This window comes from Microtus pennsylvanicus, chromosome 4, assembly GCF_037038515.1.
Source record: "Microtus pennsylvanicus isolate mMicPen1 chromosome 4, mMicPen1.hap1, whole genome shotgun sequence".
NCBI lineage: Eukaryota > Metazoa > Chordata > Mammalia > Rodentia > Cricetidae > Microtus > Microtus pennsylvanicus.
Window position 1 is genome coordinate 114,515,669 of NC_134582.1, and position 23,871 is coordinate 114,539,539.

Genomic DNA, 23,871 nt, shown 5'->3' on the forward strand with positions numbered 1-23,871 from the left:
TTCCAAAAGGCATTCTTGTTGACATTTTTGTGATTTTTGTTTTCGTTCTCTTTACACCGTGGGTGTAATACTCACGTCACTTGGTTTTTAAAGAGTCACACTGTGATTAGAGTACCTTGCATTTCACTAATAAAAACAATTTAAGTTAATCTGAATGTCATATCATATCAGAATTGTTTGACATAAGCATGCTTCTTTTTATTGTGGAACTTTATGTAATGCCCTAAAGAATGAGGTAAGAGAAAAAATTTTGCTTTTAATGTTTGAAGGGAAGCTACTGTGCAGCAAGCATCATGCCTCCAGACTGTCCTTGTCCTTTATAATTAAGTGGAGCTTGCGGGGAGGGGGAGGGGTCCTTAATATCAAGATGAAAGATTGTGCTTGAGAATCCCATCACAGCTCAGCCCACCCTTTGAGTGCATTGGGCTGTCTTCTGGACCTTTAGCAGGATGCCAGGATATGGGGTTGCTTTGCTAACTGAGATTGCGTTGGCTTATTGAGATGACTTGCTAATTGGGAAGTTTGAACACTACCGAGCGTTCTTTAAAACGGGAAGTAGATTTTGGGTCAGAGGTCACATTTCAGTTGACTTAGAAACCATCGGAAGCAGTGTTAGTTTTTGTTTTGCTTTGTTTTTAATTGTTTTGGCTTTTTCTTTCCACAGCAGGTTGATGTGGAAAAATGGGTATGTGTTTCCCCACCTTTCCAAAGGGCTTGTGATTGAAAAGCGCATGCTCGCTGCTGCCTCTGAGCTTTTTAATTTTGCTTCCTAGCACAGCTTCTTTTAGTGTTTGACCTCACTGCTCGGCTGTAAAGAGTACACTTTTCAGGTCACCAGTTAGAACCTCCTGGGTCTCTGAGTTACCGTCACCTGCAGCGGGCTCCATCAAAGGCCTCTGCACTCCCAACCCGTTCATTTTATGCAATTGGTTTAATTATACAAATGTTGATGTGTCTCTGGCCATAGGAAGGGTTTTGTTACTAGTATTCAATGTTTTGCTTAACAGAAGTGAATGTTCTATCCCAAAAATGCTACAGTGCAGTCTCAATATTGTCCCATGTGTTACAGAGAAAAATTCAAGGCTTTTTCTATATTGGGGCAGTCTTGAAAAGTGAAGGCGAAAAGCAAAAGCCACACAAAGAGTAGTTCCAGGTGTCTGCAGGCAGTCTGAGAGCCATCCTGTTGGCGTTCTGTGTCTTGGTCTAATGGCATTGTTACTCTGTTTCTTCATCTGTTAAGAAAAATGATGAGGAATGGAAAGAGAGACAGAGGAAATAGGGCATGCGTGAGAGGGAGGAAAATAAGAAGTGAGTGGGTGGGGGATCAATTTAGATGAACCTATCCAGTATCCAGGTCCTTCTGTTAATACTCCATAGCTGAGTGGAGGTCAGTCACAGCAGCGTCTATATCCCCACTCAACTTGTCCCCAAAGTACGAAGCAATGACAGTTTTCCTTAGCATTTGGCTTTAACTTGTTTTTCACTTCACAGGAAGAGTCTCTTGAGATAGACTGAAATTGCTATTTCATTTTATACCATTGTCATCTATCCTTATTTGGGCCTGGTTCTCTTCATTTTTGTCTTGGGGCCTGGTGCTCTCTATCACTGTCTTAGAACCTGATTCTTTCACTACATTGCTTGGAGTTTCCCCACCTCCCCATACCGTCCAGGAGGCTTTCAAAGCGATACCCGAACGACTACATTTCCACGTGGATGTCGGTATTTCTTTCTCCCTTTGATCCTCATTCAGCCCTTTGTATCCCAGCAAGTTCTATTGATGAAACCGACGGTTTCCACGAGGATGACATCCATGTTATTCTTCGAGAGCTTCCATATGGCCCTAGGAAAGTCTAAATCCACCATATCTTAGACTACTCTGTCTTGTCTCACTATTTTATTTTTTTAACTTGAAATTGTACACCTTCATTCATGGCAAGAGTTAAAATTCTGATCCCTGCTCAAACTTTTCCTGATGGGCTCTGGGCTCTTGTTTTTCTAAGCAGTGCTATGGTTTAATCCCTACTCATTTGCTGGCATTTTAAAACATTTCTCTCTTTCTCTGTGTCTCTGTTCCCTTCTTTTCCACGGCAGCATTTCTGTGCCGTGTCCAGACTGGCACTTTCTTCAATATCCCTTCAACCCACTTTTAATTCTTTTGAAAATCAACTATGTAAAAATGTTTGGTGAGACATATCAGTAAATGAAGCCACCATCTGCTGTCATTTGAAAGCCTTTGCAGTCATCCCTCTGTGTGCTTGGCCTGTTTGCTTCAATCTGCCTCACCAGCTCACATGCCCCTCTCTTTCCTCAGCGATTTCTCATTTTAAATTTCGCTTTCCCGTGTGACTTTTATGTTAGAAATTGCTTGTTAGTTGTAAGGAGGTCATGGAAACACCATTGAACTGAACATCATGGGCTTTGTTTGGCCGCTGGCCAGTCTGGTAGGCTCTTCTTGTTCCTGAATGTTAGTGTTCTGTCAAGAGCTGCAGAGATGTGCGTTCATTTAGAATCCACGTAAACGAGCAGTCCCTGTGGAGTCCGTGTACTTTAGACTGATGAACACTTTCTTTGACCTCTTTCTGTATAATTCAGATCTCACTCGTTGGCCATTTGAACTTTGAAATTCTACTGTGCTGTACATACTGGAAAGTGGTTGGGAATAACCCGCTGGTGTTGTGTGACCCTGTCCCTGGGGAGAAGTGAGCGAATGTCTGTTCACCCATAGCGGAGAACTGGTAACAGGCTGAAGAGTGGATACTATCAAAGTCCAACTTGGTGAGCTAGGGAGCTTCGCTGGATTGCTTAGAGGGGCAGAAATGACTCAAAGATAGACATATCATCAAAAGTCCACCCCTGAGTGGGTGACAAGCTCACAAAAGCTGCAAACCCAGATGTCTTAGTTAGGGCTTCTGTTGCTGTGAAAAGACACCATGACCATGGCAACTCTTATAAAAGAAGACATTTAATTGGGGATAGCTTACATTTTCAGAAGTTTAGTCCATTATCTTTGTGGGGGGAAGCATGGCAGCATGCAGGCAGACATCATACTGGAGAGGTAGCTGAGAGTTCTGCATCTGAATCTGCAGGCAGCAGGAAGTGAACTGTGAGCCAGTAGGTCTGGCTTGAGCTTCTGACACCTCAAGGCCTGCCCCAGTGACACACTTCCTCCAACAAAGCCACACCTACTCCAACAAGGTTACAGCTCCCAGTAGTGCTGCTCCCCTGTGGGCCTGTGGGGCCATTCTTATTCAAACCACCAAACCAGAGGGCAGCACACAGCTTGCTGCTCTTTAGGTTAGTGAGTCTCTTCCAGGCAGCTCAGCTGATCTGAGAATGAGCCGCAGCAGGCCTTACTGCTTTTATAAGCTTTGGCAGGGAGGGACCAAGGGAATCTGGTCAGTTTCAGGAACTTCCTGAAGGCTTTGAATTATTTACTTCCTGAGTTCTAAGGAGCTTCTCTGCAGGAGGTAATGTTTCACCTCCCTGTAGAAAATTCTGCCTTTTAATCAGCTTCCCTGTAGGATGGGATATTTTATCTCGGAGGAGATAGCTCCACAACACCTAGGTTCTGCTCACATTGCTCTGTGGGTGTGTTCTTCTATGTCCCTTGTGTCCAACTAAAATAGCCTTATTCAGAGATACAGTGTGCCATGGTCATCTCCCTCACACCAGTCTCATCATGATGCCCTATTGGGTCAAACCTCTGGGTCTCTGAAGTGTTGCTTAGTTAGGGAGCCTGAGCCACTGTGGCCATATCCCTGGGTATGGAAAGCAGCTTCTGCTGTGTCCAGCCAGTCTTTCAGGCTCCTCTTCTGAGTCTTTTCCATGTGTGGTGGGATGAGGAGACCCCAAGGTTGACTGGAAGGCTTCTGATTCCAGAGTCCTTTCATTCATCAGGGCCTTTTTGGGTATCTTCAGGGAGCTGCCGTCATAGCTGTTTCTGACCTGTGATTCTCTTCTGCAGCCCGATGCATCTAATCTGTCTTGTCTGGGTGTTAACTTTCTCTGGTGTGTCCTAGAACAGCCCTAGGCTAGATCTCCCCAGGCTGCCTAGGTTGTCTGTGGGCAGTGCAGTCCCTTCCCAGATGCCATTCCAAGGGAGCTGGATGTATCAGTTCAGCCTTTGGATTTCAGCTGTCAAGAGTCTGCTGGCTTCCAGCTCCTATAGACAAGAAAGACCTTCACGAGGCTTGTGATGAGGGCAAACTTGGGAAGGGATGCAAGACTCCCAGCCTAACAGCCCCTCTCTCAAGGAAGCCAGCTTCTTGCTCTATTGGCTATTGGCAGTCTGCTGAGAGAGTAGTCAGCCCGTGGAAGCAGGTGGACTCTCACCCTGCTCCTTCGGCACCGGGCTAGGTGGTGGTCCACTGTGTGACAGGCACCATTGCTCCTTTCTGACGTGGGTCCTCATCTTCACATCAACTTCACTGGCTTGCAGAGCATGCATTCAGCAAGCGAGATGAAGATCTTAGGAATCTCATAAAACTTAAGCATATGCACAGTCATGTACACAGATAGTGTGTATATATGGTAAAGGAAATTAAAATGGTGCCTCTGGATTTTCTTTTTTTTTTTTTTTTTTTTTTTTTTTGGTTTTTCGAGACAGGGTTTCTCTGTGGTTTTGGAGCCTGTCCTGGAACTAGCTCTGTAGACCAGGCTGGTCTCGAACTCACAGAGATCCGCCTGCCTCTGCCTCCCAAGTGCTGGGATTAAAGGCGTGCGCCACCACCGCCCGGCTGCCTCTGGATTTTCTTATGCCACAAATCTGAATAGCTTCAAGATTCAAAATCCCTCTCCCTACCTCTTTCCTTTCCCCCTTTTCCTTGTTCCTTTCTTTTCCCTTCTGCTCTATTTTTCTCTCTTCCCCTTTGTCTTCCCTCCCTTCCTCTCTCCTCAGTTCATCCCTCCCCTTCAATCTCTCTGATCTGTCCTCTGTGCTCCTCTCCTTCCTGTCCCTTCTTCTTTCCCCTCCCTACCTCCTCCTTTCCATTCCCTCCTTCCTCCTGCTCTCCTTCTCTTTTTCCTTTTATCTTTTCCTTCAAATCTCCTTCTTTCCCTCTCTGTTTACCTTTCTTCCTTCTTCTCTTTCTCCATTTTTCCTTTTCTTTCCCCTTCCCTCCTTTCTTCTTTCCCTCTGACCCTGTCTCTTCATTTCTCCTTCCCTTCCTCTTTCTTTCCCTCTTTTCTCACTTCCTCTTCTTTTTTATTCTCTATTCCTTTCTCTCTTTCCTTTCCCTACTCTCTCCCTTCTCTTCTCTTTCCTCCCTCTTCCTTCCTTTTCCTCTCGTCTCCTCTCTTTTCTCCCTCCCTCTTGCCCATGCCCCTTTTCTTCACTTCTGTCCTCTGTCCATTTCTTCCTCCTCTTTCTTTTTCCTCTTCTCCTGCCTCTGTCTTCCTTGATTTCCTTCTTGTTCTTCCTTCCTTCCTTCATTCTTTTCTCCCTTCCTTTCTCAACTTCTTTTTCCCTTTTACTAATGTCTTTTTGGAGCATCTCTGTACTTGTTTAAACATACATCCACTGAGTTATAAAATGTAACTCTTCACACTTAAAAGAAAAGGCTTTTTCTGAGTCTTGATTTAAAGAATATTTAACTATTGTTTTCATCCACCCCATCCTGCCCTGACCTTATCCTAATCTTGGTGTTAGTTTCCAACATGAGAATTTCAGTTTGTGGGAGGAGATAAAAAGAGAAAGAAACATATTGAAATTGTCACATATGATATATTATTTGTAAATTAAGTGACTATTTACACTTATATTTTAAAAATTCATAAAGTTTCTATAGATATTAAAACACAGAATAATTTAAAATGCTTCCTAACTTCAAAAAATAATGCATTGTACACCCAGCTGTCATATGAGGGTATGTGGAAAAACATTATCAGGGTTCATTCATACTCAAAATGTTTAAAGCATTCGGTCTCTTGAGATTACAGGTTTTTTAGTGGCAGTCTTAGTGTATAGGCCGGGCTTCATATGTCTTCAGTCATTTTGATACAAATGTTACTGTAGTGTTTTGTGTCAAGAAAATTCTCTTTTGAGATAAGCTGGAAAAAGAAGAAAACTCCAGGTAGCTATTGGCATCTTATTTCAGGTGTTCCTGAGTTCTGTGATGCACACACATCACTGAGATAGAATGCCAGGACATACTCTAGCTTACCAGCACCATTTATTATAGACAAAAGTTTCTGTCCCGCCTGGTCCCGCAGCTGTTCAGTCCCAAAGAAACACACAGAAGCTTATATTAATTATAAACTGTTTGGCCTTTTAGCCTGGCTAGCTCAGTTGGTAGAGCATGAGGCTCTTAATCTCAGGGTTGTGGCTTTAAGCCCCATGTTGAGTGCCATTTTAACTTCCTTCTTAAGCAGAACTAGATAATTATGAAAACATATATCTGTCAAATTTATTACACTCAGAAAACCAGGTCATTTAAATAATGTCTGTACTTAGTGATTGATAGGTTGGAAAAGATAACAGTTGACACACATCTGCTCCAAATTATGCTGTGTTCATTGTAAGCATAACCACACATGTGTGGTCAACTGGATGTCAATAAGTGACTGAATGCCGGCAGCATGAGTGACGTAGGAGTGTGACTGTCGGAGGTATCCCGTGTGTAACTGCTCTTGTGGGTTGAAGGCTGGGCCCTGTTCTGATACTCTCTAGATCTACACTTACCATGCCTTCTCATCATTCAGTATTAGATGTTTTCAGTAGGAAAGCCTTAGAAAGTTAGCCATGCATACAGAGTATGTTCATCATAAGAGTAGTAGTTGACATTTCCCACAAATAATACATCTACATGTGTTATTCTATAGCATATAAGGGGTAAGTGTTGAGTTTGGGAAACATGTTAGACTATGTTTATCCACTAAAATTTATTGTCAGCATCCTTAATTACCAATGCACCAAATCTTTGATGATTAAGGAACTTCTTTTTCTCAATATAGTGAAGCTGCTTCACTCATAAGAGAGAGAGGAGAGGTGGCAGATGGAACATGGTGGGAAATCCTTGCATCTTAGCACATGGAGAGACAGGATATAACAAAGGGCTGACTTTCAATGAGCATCTTCTGTGTGGAGCAGTGTGTTTTAGTTTCTTAAAGGGAAGACCTGCCACTGAACCTACACCTCCCTGCTTCCTCCAAGTCCTGCATTCAGATCCTTTGAATGATAGGCCTTCTGAGTGTATGTTCCTTGGCTCCCAGTTCGTCTAGACAGTTTTTGGGGACATCTTCCAGTAAAGATTCACTTAAAAGATTGTAAGAGAGATTCTTAGACAGAAGAAATAACTTTAGAAATCATTCATTCATTCATTTTGTGCATGTGTGTGTGTATCTGTGTGTGTGTGTATGTGTGTGTTGTGGGGTGAATGCACCGCAGTGTATGAGTGGAAGTTAATTGGTGGGACCTGGTTCTCTCCTTTTACGATGTAAGTCCCAGGAATCAAACTTAATTCTGCATGATGCCTTCCTCTTTAGGGTGTAGGAATGGGTTCCTTTTCTTTGTCAGTTAAGGAATTAAGGGGCATGAAAGAAATGTGACTGGGAATCTTGGAGAGTTCAAGTGGGGTCACCAATGATACCAAGTAAATTAGGGTCCCTTCTGGGGAGTTCTTAGTCTCACTAATAAAAAATATTAAGAGCGATATCAAGTAGATGTTCAAGGATACTTTATCAGAGTTTAAGAGAATTTCTCCCAGGCAAGCCCACTGTGGCTCTGAAGATGAGTAAGGAGTTAAGTGGAGAACATGAACTAAGATGGAGGTCACCCACTTGGTACCAGGAGGCCACAGAGTAAGGAGGGAGAGCTTTACAGAAATAGTAAGGAAGTTGAGAACATTAGAAAGTTAAAAGAAAAGATATGGTGCAGGCAAGCTGTAAATATTAAAACTGCCCTAGAACTTACCTGGCCTTTAGTATATTCTGGACTCACAAATAAGTAGGCTCTAGTGCCAGTGAAGAAATGGATTAGCTATCAAGGTGAGGACAAGCAGATCAAGAGCAAAAACTTCCTGCTTCCATGTCCTTATATAGGCTTCCGGCAGAAGGTCTGGCCCAGATTAGAACTGGATTAAAGATCTTTTCCTATCCCTTCTAATAAAGCTGTAGTTCACCATCAAAAAAAGTGTGGCCTTTCCCATCTCTAAAGATCTGAATTAAAGGCTTGTCTTTCTACATCAAAGATCCAGATTAGAAGTGGATTTTCCTGCTTCAAATTAAGCAACAATTTCTCACAGATGTGTCCTCCATTTTTGGATTTTAGTTCCAGACTTAGTCAAGTTGACGACCAAGAATATCATCACACTATTTTACACTTCTAAACTGGATAGAGATAGCAAAGCTGATCCGTGAGCCCTCACAATGGTCAAAGCGTTCCCTGAGTTTCTTGTTTTGTACTGGGAACAAGATTGAGCATAAATTTGTGTTCTTTTGATGTCCAGTGTTTGTTGTCGGTGTGAAGATTGATATTTTACTTGGTTTTCTTCTTGTCACCATTTGTGTTTCCCAAGAACAACCTCCTAGGGTCTTTCAGATCTATGGCGATGGGTGACCACAGGGAATTCTGTGGTGTTAAGCCAGTCATCTGTCTAGTGACATCACCTCTGCTAGCAATTGCTCTCCCTGTTTTCATGTCAGTGAACGTGTGGGCAGTCATGCCTCTGCTCGTGCTCTTCACATCAGCTGTGAAATCTGTAGCGACTGAACTAACCCTAGACAGCACGTGCCCACCTCATGCAGCTTTACACCAGAAACCTAAAACTCTGTGTTTCTGTGCAAATCGGTCACTATCTGTCTTAGTTAAGATTACTATTGCTGTGATGAAACACCATGACCAAAAACAACTTGGGGAGGAAAGGGTATATTTCACTCACAGTTCCATACAACAGTTCATCATCAAAAGCAGTGACTGCAGGAACTCAAACAGAACAGGATCCTGGAGGCAGGAGCTGATGCCGAGGCCGTGGAGGGTGCTGCTTACTGACTTGCTCCCACAGAAAAGCTTATTAAGCTTTGAACACTCAATGACTTTTCTAGCCCAAAGTTCTATGCCATCTAAGAACTTTTATCAGGATGGGAAGTGGGTCAGGACCTATGCAACATGGCCATGCTATCATCAGCCTTATCATGGCCCCTTACTCTACTTTCTCTAGTGAAATATAATCTAGTGCCAGAGAAATTTGAATTCAGTTCAGTATATCTTTTATTATATTTATTTTAAGCATAAACATGGTGTCCTCAGCATGGAGAGAGGATGTGTCGTTCAGTATCTTTCTGCCTCAGTTGCCTTTCCCCGTGTCATTTACATTTTAGAATTTTTTTTTTCATTGGTTTTGTTGTTGTCTTTTTTTTTAAAACAAATTAGATCTAAGTAGTGTTTAGATGTAGATCAAACTAATATATTCATTCCTCTTGATTTAGTGCAGTAGCTTCTTTTCTTTTTCCATGAGTGATCTCTTTAGAAAAATATTCTATTGTTATCATTTTGTTAATAGTTGCAACTTAAGCCAAATGATCCAAGAGATTTGAAAAAAAGAAGGGTTAATCTTTTTATTTATTTATTTATTATGTACACAACATTCTGCCTCCATGTAAGCCCACAAGCCAGAGGAGGGTGCCAGACTTCATTACAGATGGTTGTGAGCCACCATGTCGTTGCTGGGAATTGAACTCAGGACCTTTGGAAGAGCAGCCAGTGCTCTTAACCACTGAGCCATCATCTCTCCAGCCCAAGAAGGGTTAATCTTGATATAAACTTCAGTCAGTCTTTCGTGCTCTTGGTTGTCTCGGGAAAGCGGCGTGGCCTTCACGGGCTCTGGTCTTCCTCATCCCACAGGTGGATGCTTGCAGCTTCACTCAGCTGTTCTGTTCATTCTCTCCCTTTGCACAGTCACGTCTCCCACTCCGTGTCTTACTCTTCCCGATATCATCCACAACAAGTGTATTCTGAAGAGCCGGCCTGAGCAACTCTGCCGAACACTTTGTAATAAACCCACTACCACTGTAATGTAGTTAACTCAGATGACTGGCCAAATCAAACAGAATTATTTTTTAAAGAAAAATTCCCAACCCCAGCTCAATTAAAATCCATAGAAAGTATCTATCATAACTATGTACCATTGAAAAATGTTAGCTATTTCTGGTTGTTTCTTCTAAGTATGACATCAAAACGATTTTTTCAATTCAGTTCTAGGGTCATATTTCCATTGTCCTATTTTGAACTCTGTTGCTGTGATAAAATACTCTGACCAGAAGCAACTTGGGGCAGAAAGATTCATCTTCCATTTCCAGGTCAGAGTCCACCATTGAAGGGAGTCAGGGTAGAGCCACAGAGGAAGGCTGCTTGTCGGCTCACTCTCTCATGCTTAGCTGGCTTTCTTACACAGACCAGGGCCACCTACCTAGGAAATGATTCTCCCCGTGGTAGGATGGGCCCTCCTGCATCAATTAACCATCAAGACAGTCCCTCACAGACATGCATATAAGCCAGGCTGATCTAGGCAATCCCTCTACTGTGGCTTCTCATCTAAGAGAACTCTAGGCCATGCCACATCAACAATGAAGGTTAAAGGACATCCAATAGTGCCAAATATTTGTTTTTGTTTCTGTGTGGAAAGTAAGTTTTCTGCTGTCATTTACTATTAATATCAGCTAGATATTTTTCATAGCTAACTTCCTGCATTTTCTAAGTGAAAAATAAAATTTCTTTCTATTTATATTGTTTGACATTTTCATATTTATGCAGTGCACTGAGGTCCATTTTACCCCATTCCACCACTTTCTTCCCCACGGAGACCCTTTTCCTAAGAAGCTCACCTCCCATTCTCATGTCTCCCTTTCATCTGTGGCCCACGGAGTTTAATTGGAGTTCCTCGACTTAGTATGGTGGGAGGTTATTTATTTATTTATTTTTGAATTTATTTTCTTGTTTTTACATCCTCACCAAAGCATCCCCTTTCTCTCATCCATCCACTCCTTCTCCACTCTTTCCTTTTAGATATAGGTGGGTACCCCCTGGATACCAAGCTGCACTGAGGCCAGGCACCCCCTCTTCCAGCAAGGTTGAATGAGGCGATTTGGCAGGAAGAATGGGTCCCCCAAATCAGGCAGTGTCATCAGAGACATCCTTCGCTCTTACTGCTGGGAGGTGGTGGGAGGTTATTTATCATGAAAAGGACACCACTGAATAAGATGGCATCCTCCTCAACAGCCATTGATATTCCTTCAGAGAACCTTATGGCCCCATGTGGTCCCACCCTCTCTACATTGAATTGTTGGTGGACCCAACCTTTTGTAGGCATTTTGTGGACTTCCATGGCTGCAATGTTTATGAGTGTGATGGTCATAGCATGCCAAGAAGATATCTTTCTGACTCATAGCTCCCCATCTCCTAACTCTTGACACCCTCTCCATCACCTGTGCCACCATGTTTCCTGATATTTGGGGGGAGTTCATTTAGAGTGGAGCAAACCGCCATCTCTTATTCTTACCCCTTTGGCCTGTTATGGTTCTCCGTGTTACCTGCCTGCAGAAAGCTTCTGTCATTATGGCTAGGAGCATTGCTAATCTCATTGGTAAAGCAGAGCTGGGCAAGAATGAAATTCTTTACAGTTTCTCCCTTGACATATTATATTAAAAATGAAAAGCATCACTCACAATGGTATTTCCATTTATTTATATACATGTTTCTCTTTCTGTGTGTTTCAGGGAAGCAACTGTACCATTTATAAACATCTATGTTGAAAAGTGTTCTCTGGATGATTTGCTTAAACCTAATGGGAATATATCTACTTTTTTTTCCTTACTCTGTTTTATATTTGTACATAACAATTTACTTCAGTCCTAAGTAGGGAAATCAAACATCATCCCCTTCTTGGATGTTTATCTTATACTCTCCTGGAAACAAATCTGGGAAACTGGAGGGCATCCAGTACAAACAAGGAAAGATGTGTATGTTTTACAGAAGAGATAAGAGCTGTGTGAGAGAGGTGGTGCTGTGTTTAGAGAAAAGGAGAACTAGTTTGTCTGACTCTCTTTGAAATGCCCCTCTCACCATAGGCAGCATCCAAGGGACTGCTTCCCGTTCATGCATGAAGGATGTTGGACTCCATGGTTCAGACTCTCCTAACCTGTGGCTTCCACCACCAGCTTTACTGAACTTAGTCAAGTTGCCTTGTGTCACTGCACTTACGCCAAAAGAGATGGAATGAAGTTTTTGATTTAAGCATTTTCAGAGAATAAACGGTAGATTGTACCGCCTCAATGCTTGGATGTTGGAAATTGAGCCAGGCATTTTTCAAGTAGTGTGGCATGTATTCACAGAAAACAGCTGAACTAATGTAAAGATTCCTTTCAAAAGACTTTGCTTGCTATAGCATTTTCCTAGCATGTAGTTGAGTATAAGTTCTGTTGCAACAGCAATGCAAATTTTCTGTTTATCATTGACGTAGTTTCACTTAGAACAATGGGGTCTTGATAAATAAGATAGTTTTAAGTCCTTGAAATAATTTGTATTTAATATTTTCTCTCTTTTCTTTATGTCTCCACAGAAGTTCATGATGAAGGTGAGGCCTTGATCTTCTGCTATATGTATGATAATTCCTGTCATTGTGGGTATATGTGATAACTCATGTGTCTGAGTGTGGGTATATGTCATACTTAATATATATAGTCTATATATATAGTGTATATGTATGTATGTATGAACTGGCTTTTTGACTTTTTGAGATAGGTTTTCTCTGTATAGACCTGGCTGCCCTGGAACTAAGTTTATAGACCATGCTGGCCTCAAACTCAGAAGTTTATCTGCCTCTGCCTCCCAAACGCTGAAATTATAGGCTGTGCCATCACTCTTGGCATATTGCTTATGTATAATCATAGGCAGTATCCCATAAATTTTAGAATAACTATATATAATATTTTATAAGTTTTAGGATTGTTATATGAATTTGCTTTATGTTTACATAATGTTTTTCCTTTAAAAATTTTAAATGAAATTAAATATTTAACATTTAAATGTAAATTACTCACCTTGATTTAATAATTTAAATAACTTTTGACATTTTTGGGTTATATAGAATCAAATTAATTAGTCATCTTTAGGGATTTCTTCCATTAAAGTATTTTTTTATTGTGACTTGATTAGAATGTTCCCTTTGTAGGGATTCTGGCTGTTTTGCTTTTGGAAGACACTTGTGAGAATCTAAGAGGACCCTCCACTGGGAAATTAGAAGTGTCATATTAGAATCTAAGAGGACCCTCCACCGGGAAATTAGAAGTGTCATATTAGTTACCTTATTGTTGCTGTGGTCAAACGCTGTGACCAAGGCAACTTACAGAAGACAGAGCTTGTTTTAGCTCACGGTTCCAGAGGGTTAGAGTCCACCGTGGTGGGAAGGAGTGGCAAGCAAGCTGCAGGCATGGCGGCAGGAGCAGCGACTTGGGGGACCACATTCAATCATAAACATGGAGCAGAGGATTAGCTGCACATAGGGTGAGGCTATCTGCACTCCACGCTTGCCCCAAGTGACTTTCTTCCTCTAGCAGGGCCCATAGCTGAAACCACAGTGTCACCAACTGGAGGGTCAAGTGTTCACACAACCCTGGTGGGGCACTTCTCATTCAAAACACCACAGGCATCAGCAACTACATTTTTGTTCTAGAAGAGAAAATAATTCAGTCCTGTTTTACTTCTCAACTAAATTAGAAAATTGGAAGCCCTTCCAAGGAGACATATAAACAGATGAAGGAAGAAGTTGAAGACAGAAAGAGGAAAATAAAGTTGATGGTTTTGTGTCGTTTCAGCCAAATTATCCTACAGTTATTCAAGAATCTTGATGTTTTATGCTAAAACCTCAGAAGCAATAAAGACATCTAGTTCAGTATTCAGTTAATAAAGGCTTAATACAATTTGTAACTTGAAAAAGACCCATCATTTTAAAAGACAGAAATTTCTAGAAATATGAATGAAAATTTTGGATATGGATTGAAAAGGAAAGAAATGAAAGAAGTTCTCTTGCCCACCCATTGAATGAGTCAGTTAAGGCTTTTATTCCCATTGCAAACGCCAGGGTCAGTGTTGTTGTGTTTCCCAGGTTACCCTGTTCACTAATAGTAAAGACCATGACACTGCTGATCAGATGACAGAGCCTAGTGTCTGTTTCTTTGAAGCCACCTCTCTTCAAGGATGCGGAGCATATGATAAGGGGACGATGCTACATGTTCTATTACATCTATCATGACAAGTGGCTTATGTAGATATGATAAGCATGAAAATATGAATATGTGCCATTTTCTTGCCGATATTAATAAGCAGTGAACCTCAGTTGAAAACTTCAATTTTTCTTGCTGGCTATGCAACTACTGTATTTACTAAATCTTCACCTGCTTACCCGGGCCCCTAAACAGTGCTGTATCCACAGGTCATACAGTCACCAACCAAATCAGTTACCCTCCCAGCTCCTTTGCAGGAGCTGATTTATAAAACTGCAGATAGAAAGATGAGGCCAGTCTGTAAACTCCAGGTGTTATAGCTCATTGATAGAATCGGGCTCTGATTTCTGTTAAGTGTGGGACAGAGTTCATCACATTGGATGTTGAGGAAGGACTAGTGTCTTATGAAGCAAATCACATGCATGTGTTTAGAGTGGTTTGTTCCCCTTAGTAGGAACAGAATGCTAAACATGATCAGTTTTTATCTTGTAATCCTGATTTCCAGCCAGGTGGGTGTGGGCTTGCTGTGGGAACCCATTTGTGATTGTTGGTGCCTAGGGGTATGTGTTGGTGTTGTCTAAAACTGGGTAGTTTCTTCAGGAGACTTGGGGTTTCCACACTAGCACAGGCGAGAGGCCGGCCACTTACCATCAGGACACTATCTGCTCAATGTTTGATGGGGTTGGCCAAACCAGGTGTTCTGTTATTAGGATCATTTTTGGTATCTTTGTGGGGATCAGGACTTAAGAGTTGCAGGACTGTTAGAGAATTCCTTGTAGCTGGAACTCGCAGGTGGCTGGAAATGCCAGGCCCCACAGGTCCCGATGCCCCTGTGTGCTGGGTGCTGCTCAATTTTGCCTTCTGCTCTTCTTAGACAATAGGGAAGGCCGGGTAGAGAGGCATTTTCTCTGAAGATTTTTTTCCACATGAAACAACTAATTTTTCTTTATTCAAGATGTTAATATTTGTAGACATAGTTAAATGTTTCTCTACTTAAATATCTGGACACTGAAAGAAATCTTATTACAGATTCTTCTTGCTGTGTATAGTGTCTGTTGCCCGGGCCTTGGTTCTGTATCACTGGACTTCTAGAGTTACATGACACATGACTGTCTCCAAGGGGTGCAGAAGTTTATTGAATCACATTTCCTTCCTTCCCAGTTCCCTTCCCTTTGTTTTCTTCACTCCTTTCTTTCTTCCTTTTTTCCTTTCTCCTTCCCTCCGCTCTCTTCCCCTGTTCCTCTCATCCCTCCTCTCTACTGCCCTTCTCTCTTCACTCCCTTACCCTTCTCCCTGCTATCCCCTCCTTCTCTCCCCTTCCCTCAGAATCATACCCAGGACTTGCATGTAATAATCCTTACCACTCTACCACTGAGCTGCTTTGCAGCTCTGATTTAATTTTTTTTTGCACAAACCTCACATAATGACAGCTTTGAATTAGACTAGCAGAATGTTTCTGTACAGAGAAAGGGTTCTCTGTATACCCTGGTTTAATATACAACTTCTAACAAGGCATGACATATTACAGCCATACTTAAGATGTTTATATTTCATAGTGAATTTAATGGCTTTAAACATTGCTAATATAAAAGATAGATTAATAAGTCACTATATTTTACAATCATGTATTTGAAAAACGTAGAGCCTAAAAAAACAGCACTGAAGATTTAATGTAGAACTAACAATATTCATGTAATGGTTTTCATCATTACCATTCAGATATAATACTTCTGTGGAGGGTTTTGTGACTATAAATTTAAGCTCATGGCAATAACACCTCACATGCAGCTGTAGAAATCCAGCTGCCTCTGACCCGCAAGATATAACAGACAGCCCCTATGACTGTTTCTCTAAAGAAATATAGATATAGAACATACATTGAGTTCATACCTAAGTGTGAACACTGGCACCTTAGTTGGCAATGTGATTTCGTCAGGTGGACTTTTTTTTTTCACATGATCCTAGAAATCTAAAGGTCCACACATGGCCAATGATGCTAAATTTGTCTTCCAGTGACTTGTGAACTTTGCATGAGGATTTTTTTTTAGATGACATTCAGGAGTATCAGGTTTCATTTGAAAGTTGGGACATTTTCATCCACTTATCTCTTACAGATTTATTTTACATTATTCCTTAATATTAAGCCTGTCAGTCATCTCTATGGAATGAGAACAGTCCCCCATCCATAGAACTGGGAAAACCATATTTTCAGAGATATTTTTAAAAGTCAAATTTTACCTTTCATTAAATCATGAATGCTCCTAAATTAAATTTCATTAAGGGAGGATGGTCACCCCAAATACAGAATTTCTTTACCCTACCCCTTCTTCTTTCTTAAGCGTTTTAATGTATGGGGAATGTATGGTATATGCATTTGTACACATACACCACACGTTAGATGTATGCCTTTGTACACCTATACAATAGGTAGGTGTGTGTGTTTGCATACCTACATCACAGTAGATGTATTCCTTTGTACACATATAGATGTATGCCTTTGTGTATATACACACCCACTTCCATAGACTGAAATGCTCCAACCCAATTCAGGTTTTCACTTAACAAATGTTTCTTGACTGATTACTGTCCACTTACCTTTTCTCAGAGCTAAACATGAGCCAAGGTCACTCACTGGGTTCTCAGTCTGCTTAAGGAGAAGCTGTTTTTGCTTGCAAAGTGATAAGGCCAGTGTACAGGTATAGCTGAGAGCTGCAGAGGGTCAGGGGAGAAGCTGACACTGTGGAACCTGGCTGAATTTCATGGATGAGGTGGCTAATCAGTTGAGTTTGAAAACCTCATGTCTAAGTCTGCATAAACAACAGAGTGAATTTTGAATTTCAAGACATAACAATATAACTTTGTTTGTGGGGGAGTAGATGTGTTTATTTTATTTTTGTTTTTTTTGTGACAGAGTTTCTCTGTGTAGCCCTAGCTGTCCTGGAATTTGCTCTGTCAACAAGGCTGGCCTTGAACTTACAGAGATCTGCCTGCCTATGCCTTCCAAGTGCTGGGATTAAAGGTGTGCACCACCACCACCCAGCGGTTAGTAGATATGTTTAGAATAGAGAACTGGCACCAAAGAGGATTGAGATTGAAGGTCTCCTGTATTTGTCCATCTCCAACTTTGATCCTTGGGACAGTGGCTCAAAGGGAACACATCGGAGGCCAAGATTTTGTGATTAGTGAGTTCTCCGATCATGAAAGGGATTTGACTTATGCCTATGAGCAACTAGGAAGAATAAGAAGCTTATATCCCAGAGATAATGTGACCAATTTGGGGTTTTGCAAAGACTTATTTGTCAAACTGATACTTATCTGGTGCTCACTGTGTGCTGGGTACTTAGTGGGTCTCTGGATACAAAGGTAACAGGGTAGTCTATCCAACGGAGGCTGCGTATAATTGAAACACAGGCAGTAGCTGTGCAGACTGTAAATGGTTAAAGTTGTAATAATTACTCACCAAAACCCAGTTATCTTTCCAGAGCTGGGTGAGATGATGGGATGCTTGCTCCATGGCAGGTATTTCCTTACAGCTTCATTTGTGGTTAAGAACTGGTTCCAGGGGGATTTGTTTTCCCAGTGCTTTGGTTTCATCCTCTCTTGCTGTGAACTTTCCGGTGAAGAAGAAAAGACAATTGACTTAGTTCTTTGCTCATTCATGATTCTCCTCTTCTCTACCTTCTTTTGTCCTTTCCATAGACTGCTCAAGGTGGAGGTCACCGCACACTCCTCTATGGACACGCCATATTGCTACGGCATTCCTACAGTGGTATGGTGAGTGGACATCTTGATTTCATCTCTCGTGTGACCATGCTGGTCCAGGGGCAGATAAACTGCTTAGAATGTTGAGGGTATCATTTCAGTAATGATAGCAATGAGTTTGAATAGATACATTCTTTAATATCCTTGTACTCTGTTTAGTTTTCTCATTCATAAGATGAAGGTTAGATTTATACATAACAGTTATGCTCTTATTTTCAATGCCTTTGATAGACTTTTAGTACTTAGATAAATTTTTAAAAGATGCAAGTATAAAACTCAAATGTTATTTCCCGTTTCTAATTTTGTTTTAATTCTTAGTTTATAAATGCATTAGATACCCAGATCCAAGGGATGTGACATACTTTTGTGGACTCATATGCACACACACACACACACACACACACACACACACACACACACATATATTATAAAACATAAAAATCAAGTAAATCTCAAACTACATTTCTGAAGACTAAGATAAAATACTACCTATGGAAATCCTCAGAACCTGTTGTCTGTCATCTTGAGAGGGAGTGCTTTGTAACCAAGGTGCGCAATGAGTCTCCAGATCAGTTTGGTCCCACAGCCCTAGGATCTTGCCTCCCACCTGCTGTGCCTGCCCATCCAGCCCATTCCTTCAACTCCCTCACACATCTGTGAACACCATGTAGCCAGATGTGCCACGGTCCAACAGGACCGCTGGAGTGATGGCCTTGCTTAGTTCCCCCTCTCGTGTCTGGATTCTCTGTGATGGAGTCCCTTCTTGCTGGCAGAGCCCTTGCCTCGTGCAGATGGCCCAGTATTTTAAGCACATGCCACATCCATCTTAGTGTCCTCATTCTGCTGTCACTTAACAAGGTGTTTGAAGTTGGAGGTGGGGACGTTGGCATGAAAAACGATCTAAACTTTATATCTGAGAATAGATATACTTAAGATAATCTAAAGAGGGAGGAAGCAGACAATGCAGTTGAGAGAGTCAAAGCTCTCTGGGAGAAATGTGTATATGTATATTCATGTTGCCCTCATTTTAGCAAGATAAAGAGTCGCATGCCCGAGTATGTTCAGGGTGTTTTTTGTTGTTGTCTTTTTAATGAAAGCAAAAGTGGATGATGAAAGTGAATAGCTTTTGTGTTTCTTTCGGGGATAGCTTTCTGATGTCAGATCATATTGTACTTTTGCAGAGGACCATGAATATCACATGAAGGGAAGAGACATGCAAACATGTCCCTGATCACTTGTCCCCTTGTACTGACAGAGCTCATTTCCTCAGTCTTTTGTGAGGTACAGAGGTCTCCTTTCCTTTGTCCCGCCTCTCTGAAGGCCTGCTGTGCAAGGGCTGCTTTGCCTCAGATGTTGGAATGTCTCCACATCTCACAGAATCAAGATTGTTAGAAAAATGCTACTTGGAGATAGACCAATAGCAACTTACTTGTCCAAATGGGAGTCTGATATGACTGTGCACACTTTACAATAATTTAATTGGCATATAAAGTAGTAGGCTTCATTACTCTTTGCCTGCACCCCTGTATATCATGTATATTATGTTTTGTTCCCATTCACCTCACTCACTGTCGTCCCTCCTCTGCCCTTACTGCTCTTCTTTTCTCCAAATAGTCCCCCTTTCCTCTTTCATGTCACAGACCCTATTGTTCTCTCTTATGTCCCCCCTTCTCCGTTACACCTCCTCCATCCTCTTCCTTTTTTTCTTTTTTCTTTTTTGTGGATTTTTCGAGACAGGGTTTCTCTGTAGCTTTTTTGGTTCCTGTCCTGGAACTAGCTCTTGTAGACCAGGCTGGCCTCGAACTCCCAGAGATCCGCCTGTCTCTGCCTCCCGAGTGCTGGGATTAAAGGCGTGCGCCACCACCCCCTGATTCTCCCCCATCCTCTTCTAGTCCCATTTCCATGCACCCACTCATCACCCCTCACCCTAGTCAGAATGGCTGTCATCAGAAAAAACAACAGCAAATGCTAAGGGGACTGTGGGGAGACAGGAGCCCTTATGGGCCAATTGTGAATGTGTAAACTTCTGCAGCCACCTTGGAAATCTGTGTGGAGGCTCCTCCAAAAAGCTAAAAATAGAATGGCCGTATGACTCAGCTCTGCCATGTGTGGGTATATGCCCATAGGCTTCTGAGTCAACCGACTGTAGGTATACTTGCTCATCCATGTCTATTGCTGCATTAATCACAGTAGCCTCAGGAGGACTGTGCACATTTCGTGGTGACGATTGATCTTGTATTTTTAGTATTTGTGCTGTCTCTCCACCTCCCGGTCTTCCACTGACAAACTGGCCTTTGATGTTGGCCTTCAAGAGGACACCACAGGTGAGTACCCTGTACTGTCATGGGACCTTATTCAGAGCGAGGCTAGCTAGACATGGTCAGACACACATGAGGTGGCTGCTTTTGTAATAAAGTCACAAAATGCTTTTCTCTTTGACATTTTTGATAGAGTGAGAGAGTGTGTTTTTTCCTCCTGGTTGATTTTCTATAGGTGATTGGTTAGATGTCAAATTTTGATATCATATCCTTTCTTTTTGTGGGTTGAGAAAGGAAAAATCAGTTCTTACTACACGATCGACTGGCTGTGTGAAGTGTGTTGACAATCACTGACCAGTTTGGAAAGTATTACTGTATGACTTTTAACCATTCATCTTAAAACATCCTTAGGTATAAGATACTAGTGTGCTCAACGTTAACACTCTAACACAAGAGTAGAAAATAACATTTTTTGTTGCTTTGCCTCCAGGGCTCTGTGTCCAAACAGACACATGTTTCCCTGTTGTGGGAACAATGAAAAAGGTTTATATGAACACATTTAGCCTTCCATGAAATCCAAGAGTGAGAGCACAAGGTTTATCTGTGTTCTTCTTCTTTCTCATCTGCATCTACGTTAACTCACATTCCCCGATTAGAACACCTTGTCTTTTACAACGAATAGCATGACTTATGGAATGAAACTTTAGTAACAGAGCTGGGGATGCAACTCAGGGTTAGAGAACTTGCCTGCCGTGTGATGAGTCATGGGCTCAATTCTAAATGTCAATAAGATAAAATAAAATAAAATTCAATATCAAATAGAAAAAGGGTGGAAGGAGAGAAACCAACTTTTATTATGTTGTTCTTCCCTGTAAGGGACCATCCCTCCAGCCACCACTCACTGCATTTTACCTCTTAAGCGAAAACAAATATGCTCACAGAAGATGTAGTTCAGGGGTAGAGTGCCGGCATGCGCAAGGCCCTGGATTCTGTCCCTAACACCATGAGCCAAGCAGAACCCATGTAACACACATGTCCAAGGTTTCTAGGACCTATAATTAGCACAGCGAGTTAACTACTAGTAGCAGTTTTATATGCTACAAGCTTCAGCAGGCAAGAGGAAGAGAACTGAAATCTTTTCTCCACACACAGAAGTGATGCATGCTTGAGGAGGGGGTCTTCATCCTGATGGAAGGTTTATATGGCAAAACAGTACATGGTACCCACATGGGAGCTATGTGTTTATGTTCTGTATATTCATTAAAAATGGTTTTTCATATTAGCTAAATTTTCATAAAATAATGGAGATGATGATAAAAATATATAGTGAACCCAGTAAATGGATTTTTTGGGGGGGGAAGGTTTCGAGACAGGGTTTCTCTGTAGGTTTATAGCCAAGTTACTTTTGATAATTTTGATACTCCTGGCAAGAAAAAGATAAACATAATATTCAGATATTTTACTTCATCTCATGTAAATTCAGTTCTGTACTTTTCTAGTTTCTCATTTTTTAAAATATATTTTAGAAAACATTAAAACTTTGATAACTTTGATAATTCTTGGAAGAAAAAGATAAACATAATATTAAGATATTTTACTTCATCTTATATAAATTCAGTTCTGTATTTTTCTAGTTTCTCAATTTTTTTCTTAATGTATTTTAGAAAACATTTACAAAAATCTCAAGTAAAACAAATCTTAATTTGCACACCCGAACACAGGACATGTATTTATATATTGAGCTAATTTCATGGTAGAAACAAACAGCCACCAGCCCCCACCCAGAGTCCTCCCCTACACCACAAGCCTTTATTCTACCCTGCTTCCTCCTGAGCTTTGACTCTTTTTGTGAATTATTGAAGAACCATGGCCTTTATCCTTCGTTCTCTGTTTGCCTTCCCCAGAATTAAACACGGCAGATGATCTTTTTCTTTCTTTTCTGTCGATGGATTTTCAGCTACTAAGGCAATGACTGAGAAGTAGTGGATGCCCTGTCACTGGGTGCATGAGAGCAAATGTGGATCGCAGGCGTGGGAAAGAAGAACTCTGGCTGGTGATGGGCGGTTAAGACGGGTCGGAGTGAGGACAGCTCAGGCCCAGATTCTGTGTTGACTATATGAGTTCCGAGGATATATCCCGGATGAATTTACTCATTCATACAACATTAATTGTTGAATGCTACAGTGTGGTGGCAGGACCCGGGAAAGCCACCCATGTTCTGGCATTGGGGAGTTAGTTCAGGAAAAGAAATATTACAGAAAAGGGTTCTGTATCTTGCTAAGCGGGCAAGATGACTTAGCAAGCCTCACAGTCTGGATTCGATCCCCAGAGTCCCACATGGCACAAGGGGAGAGCTTGTGAGCTGTCCCCTGATATTCACACACACATGCTATGGTTTGTGGTATGCAGATGTAAATAAATGGAAGTGAAATAAACTTTAAAAAAGAAAAATAATAAAGCTTGGTCAGGAGGAGAATGACCCTTGTAGATGACAGGTACCGCCGGAAGACTCTTGGAGTTGTCAGAGAGACCCTGAGCCTGGGACTCCGCAGGAACTGTCTGCTTTGATGCTTCTGGCCTGGGTGATGGGCTGAAGAAGGCAGGTGGACATGAGCTTTTTGCTGCTACTTGGCTTGCTTTAGACGGATTTGTTTGAATGTACGCCTAGCTCTTCTAGTGCGTCTTTCTGTACTGAGAGTCTCTTAGATGAATAAGAACTAATGCATTTTGCAAGGAAATAAAGTACAGCGGAGGAGACACAGTAATGAGATTTTTAAGATAGCAATCCTTTGTGTCATTTTTGAATCAACAAAAGAACATTTATAATGCAACTATACCAACAGAACACTTCAATTCGTTTTGATGAAAATCATGTAAAAAGTAGATTTATTTTTAGAGAGTAATGTTAGCAAGATTGCTTAAGGAATGACATCATCTCGATTGACAGATACATCTAGGCCTACTTTAATTCGTGTAAATAAAATGTCCTTTTGCAGCAATTTTTATTGGAGAAAAGACACCAAGCTGTCACACCTATCTCCCATTAGGAGTAAGTTTGTCTTTCAGTTTGTCCTGCCCTAAGTGAATTTGGCTGAGTTCTTTTGATTTTTCAGGATCCAAGAGATTAATTTGCACAAAATCATGTATTTCTGAAAGTGGTGTCACCTGCAGAGGAAATGGATCTTAGGTTAACTGGATCTTCCCCATGTTTCAATTCTATCGCTCACAGGGGAGGCTTGCTGGTGGACCATACATCCTGCCTCTAAGCAGAGATCAGAAGGAGAAAAGGTGCGGGTTGGAGATGACCTCATCTTGGTCAGTGTGTCCTCTGAAAGGTACTTGGTAAGTATGGGAACAAGACTGAGGACTTGAGGCCATGCTGAGAGATGGGCCCATAAAATGATGCTTCTGAGGAAGTGTGCTTATGAACAGACACAGCTAGGGATATGGCTCACAAAAGCTTGGGTCTCTATCTGATGAACTATAAATAACTCCTGAGAAGGAGACCTTGGTGGTCTGCAGGGGAGGGTGGCTCCTTGGGTCTGTTGAGCAGGCTTCCCTCCAGACCTTCATATGCATATTCATGAGGCTGATGGTGCCTGTTCTTGGAGTCTTTTATTAATAGCATGTAAAAGGA

General features: G+C 41.6%; 1 protein-coding gene across 1 annotated transcript in view; it reads left to right on the forward strand.

Annotated features, from left to right (window-relative positions):
• Ryr2 (ryanodine receptor 2) overlaps nucleotides 1-23,871 on the forward strand; it is a 566,260-nt gene that overhangs the window by 211,861 nt on the left and 330,528 nt on the right. Inside the window, exons 4-8 of the mRNA XM_075970222.1 lie at nucleotides 665-685; nucleotides 12,552-12,566; nucleotides 17,914-17,988; nucleotides 20,222-20,300; nucleotides 23,464-23,576. Of these exons, the coding sequence (XP_075826337.1) occupies nucleotides 665-685; nucleotides 12,552-12,566; nucleotides 17,914-17,988; nucleotides 20,222-20,300; nucleotides 23,464-23,576 (303 nt within the window). The remainder of the gene's footprint in view (nucleotides 1-664; nucleotides 686-12,551; nucleotides 12,567-17,913; nucleotides 17,989-20,221; nucleotides 20,301-23,463; nucleotides 23,577-23,871) is intronic.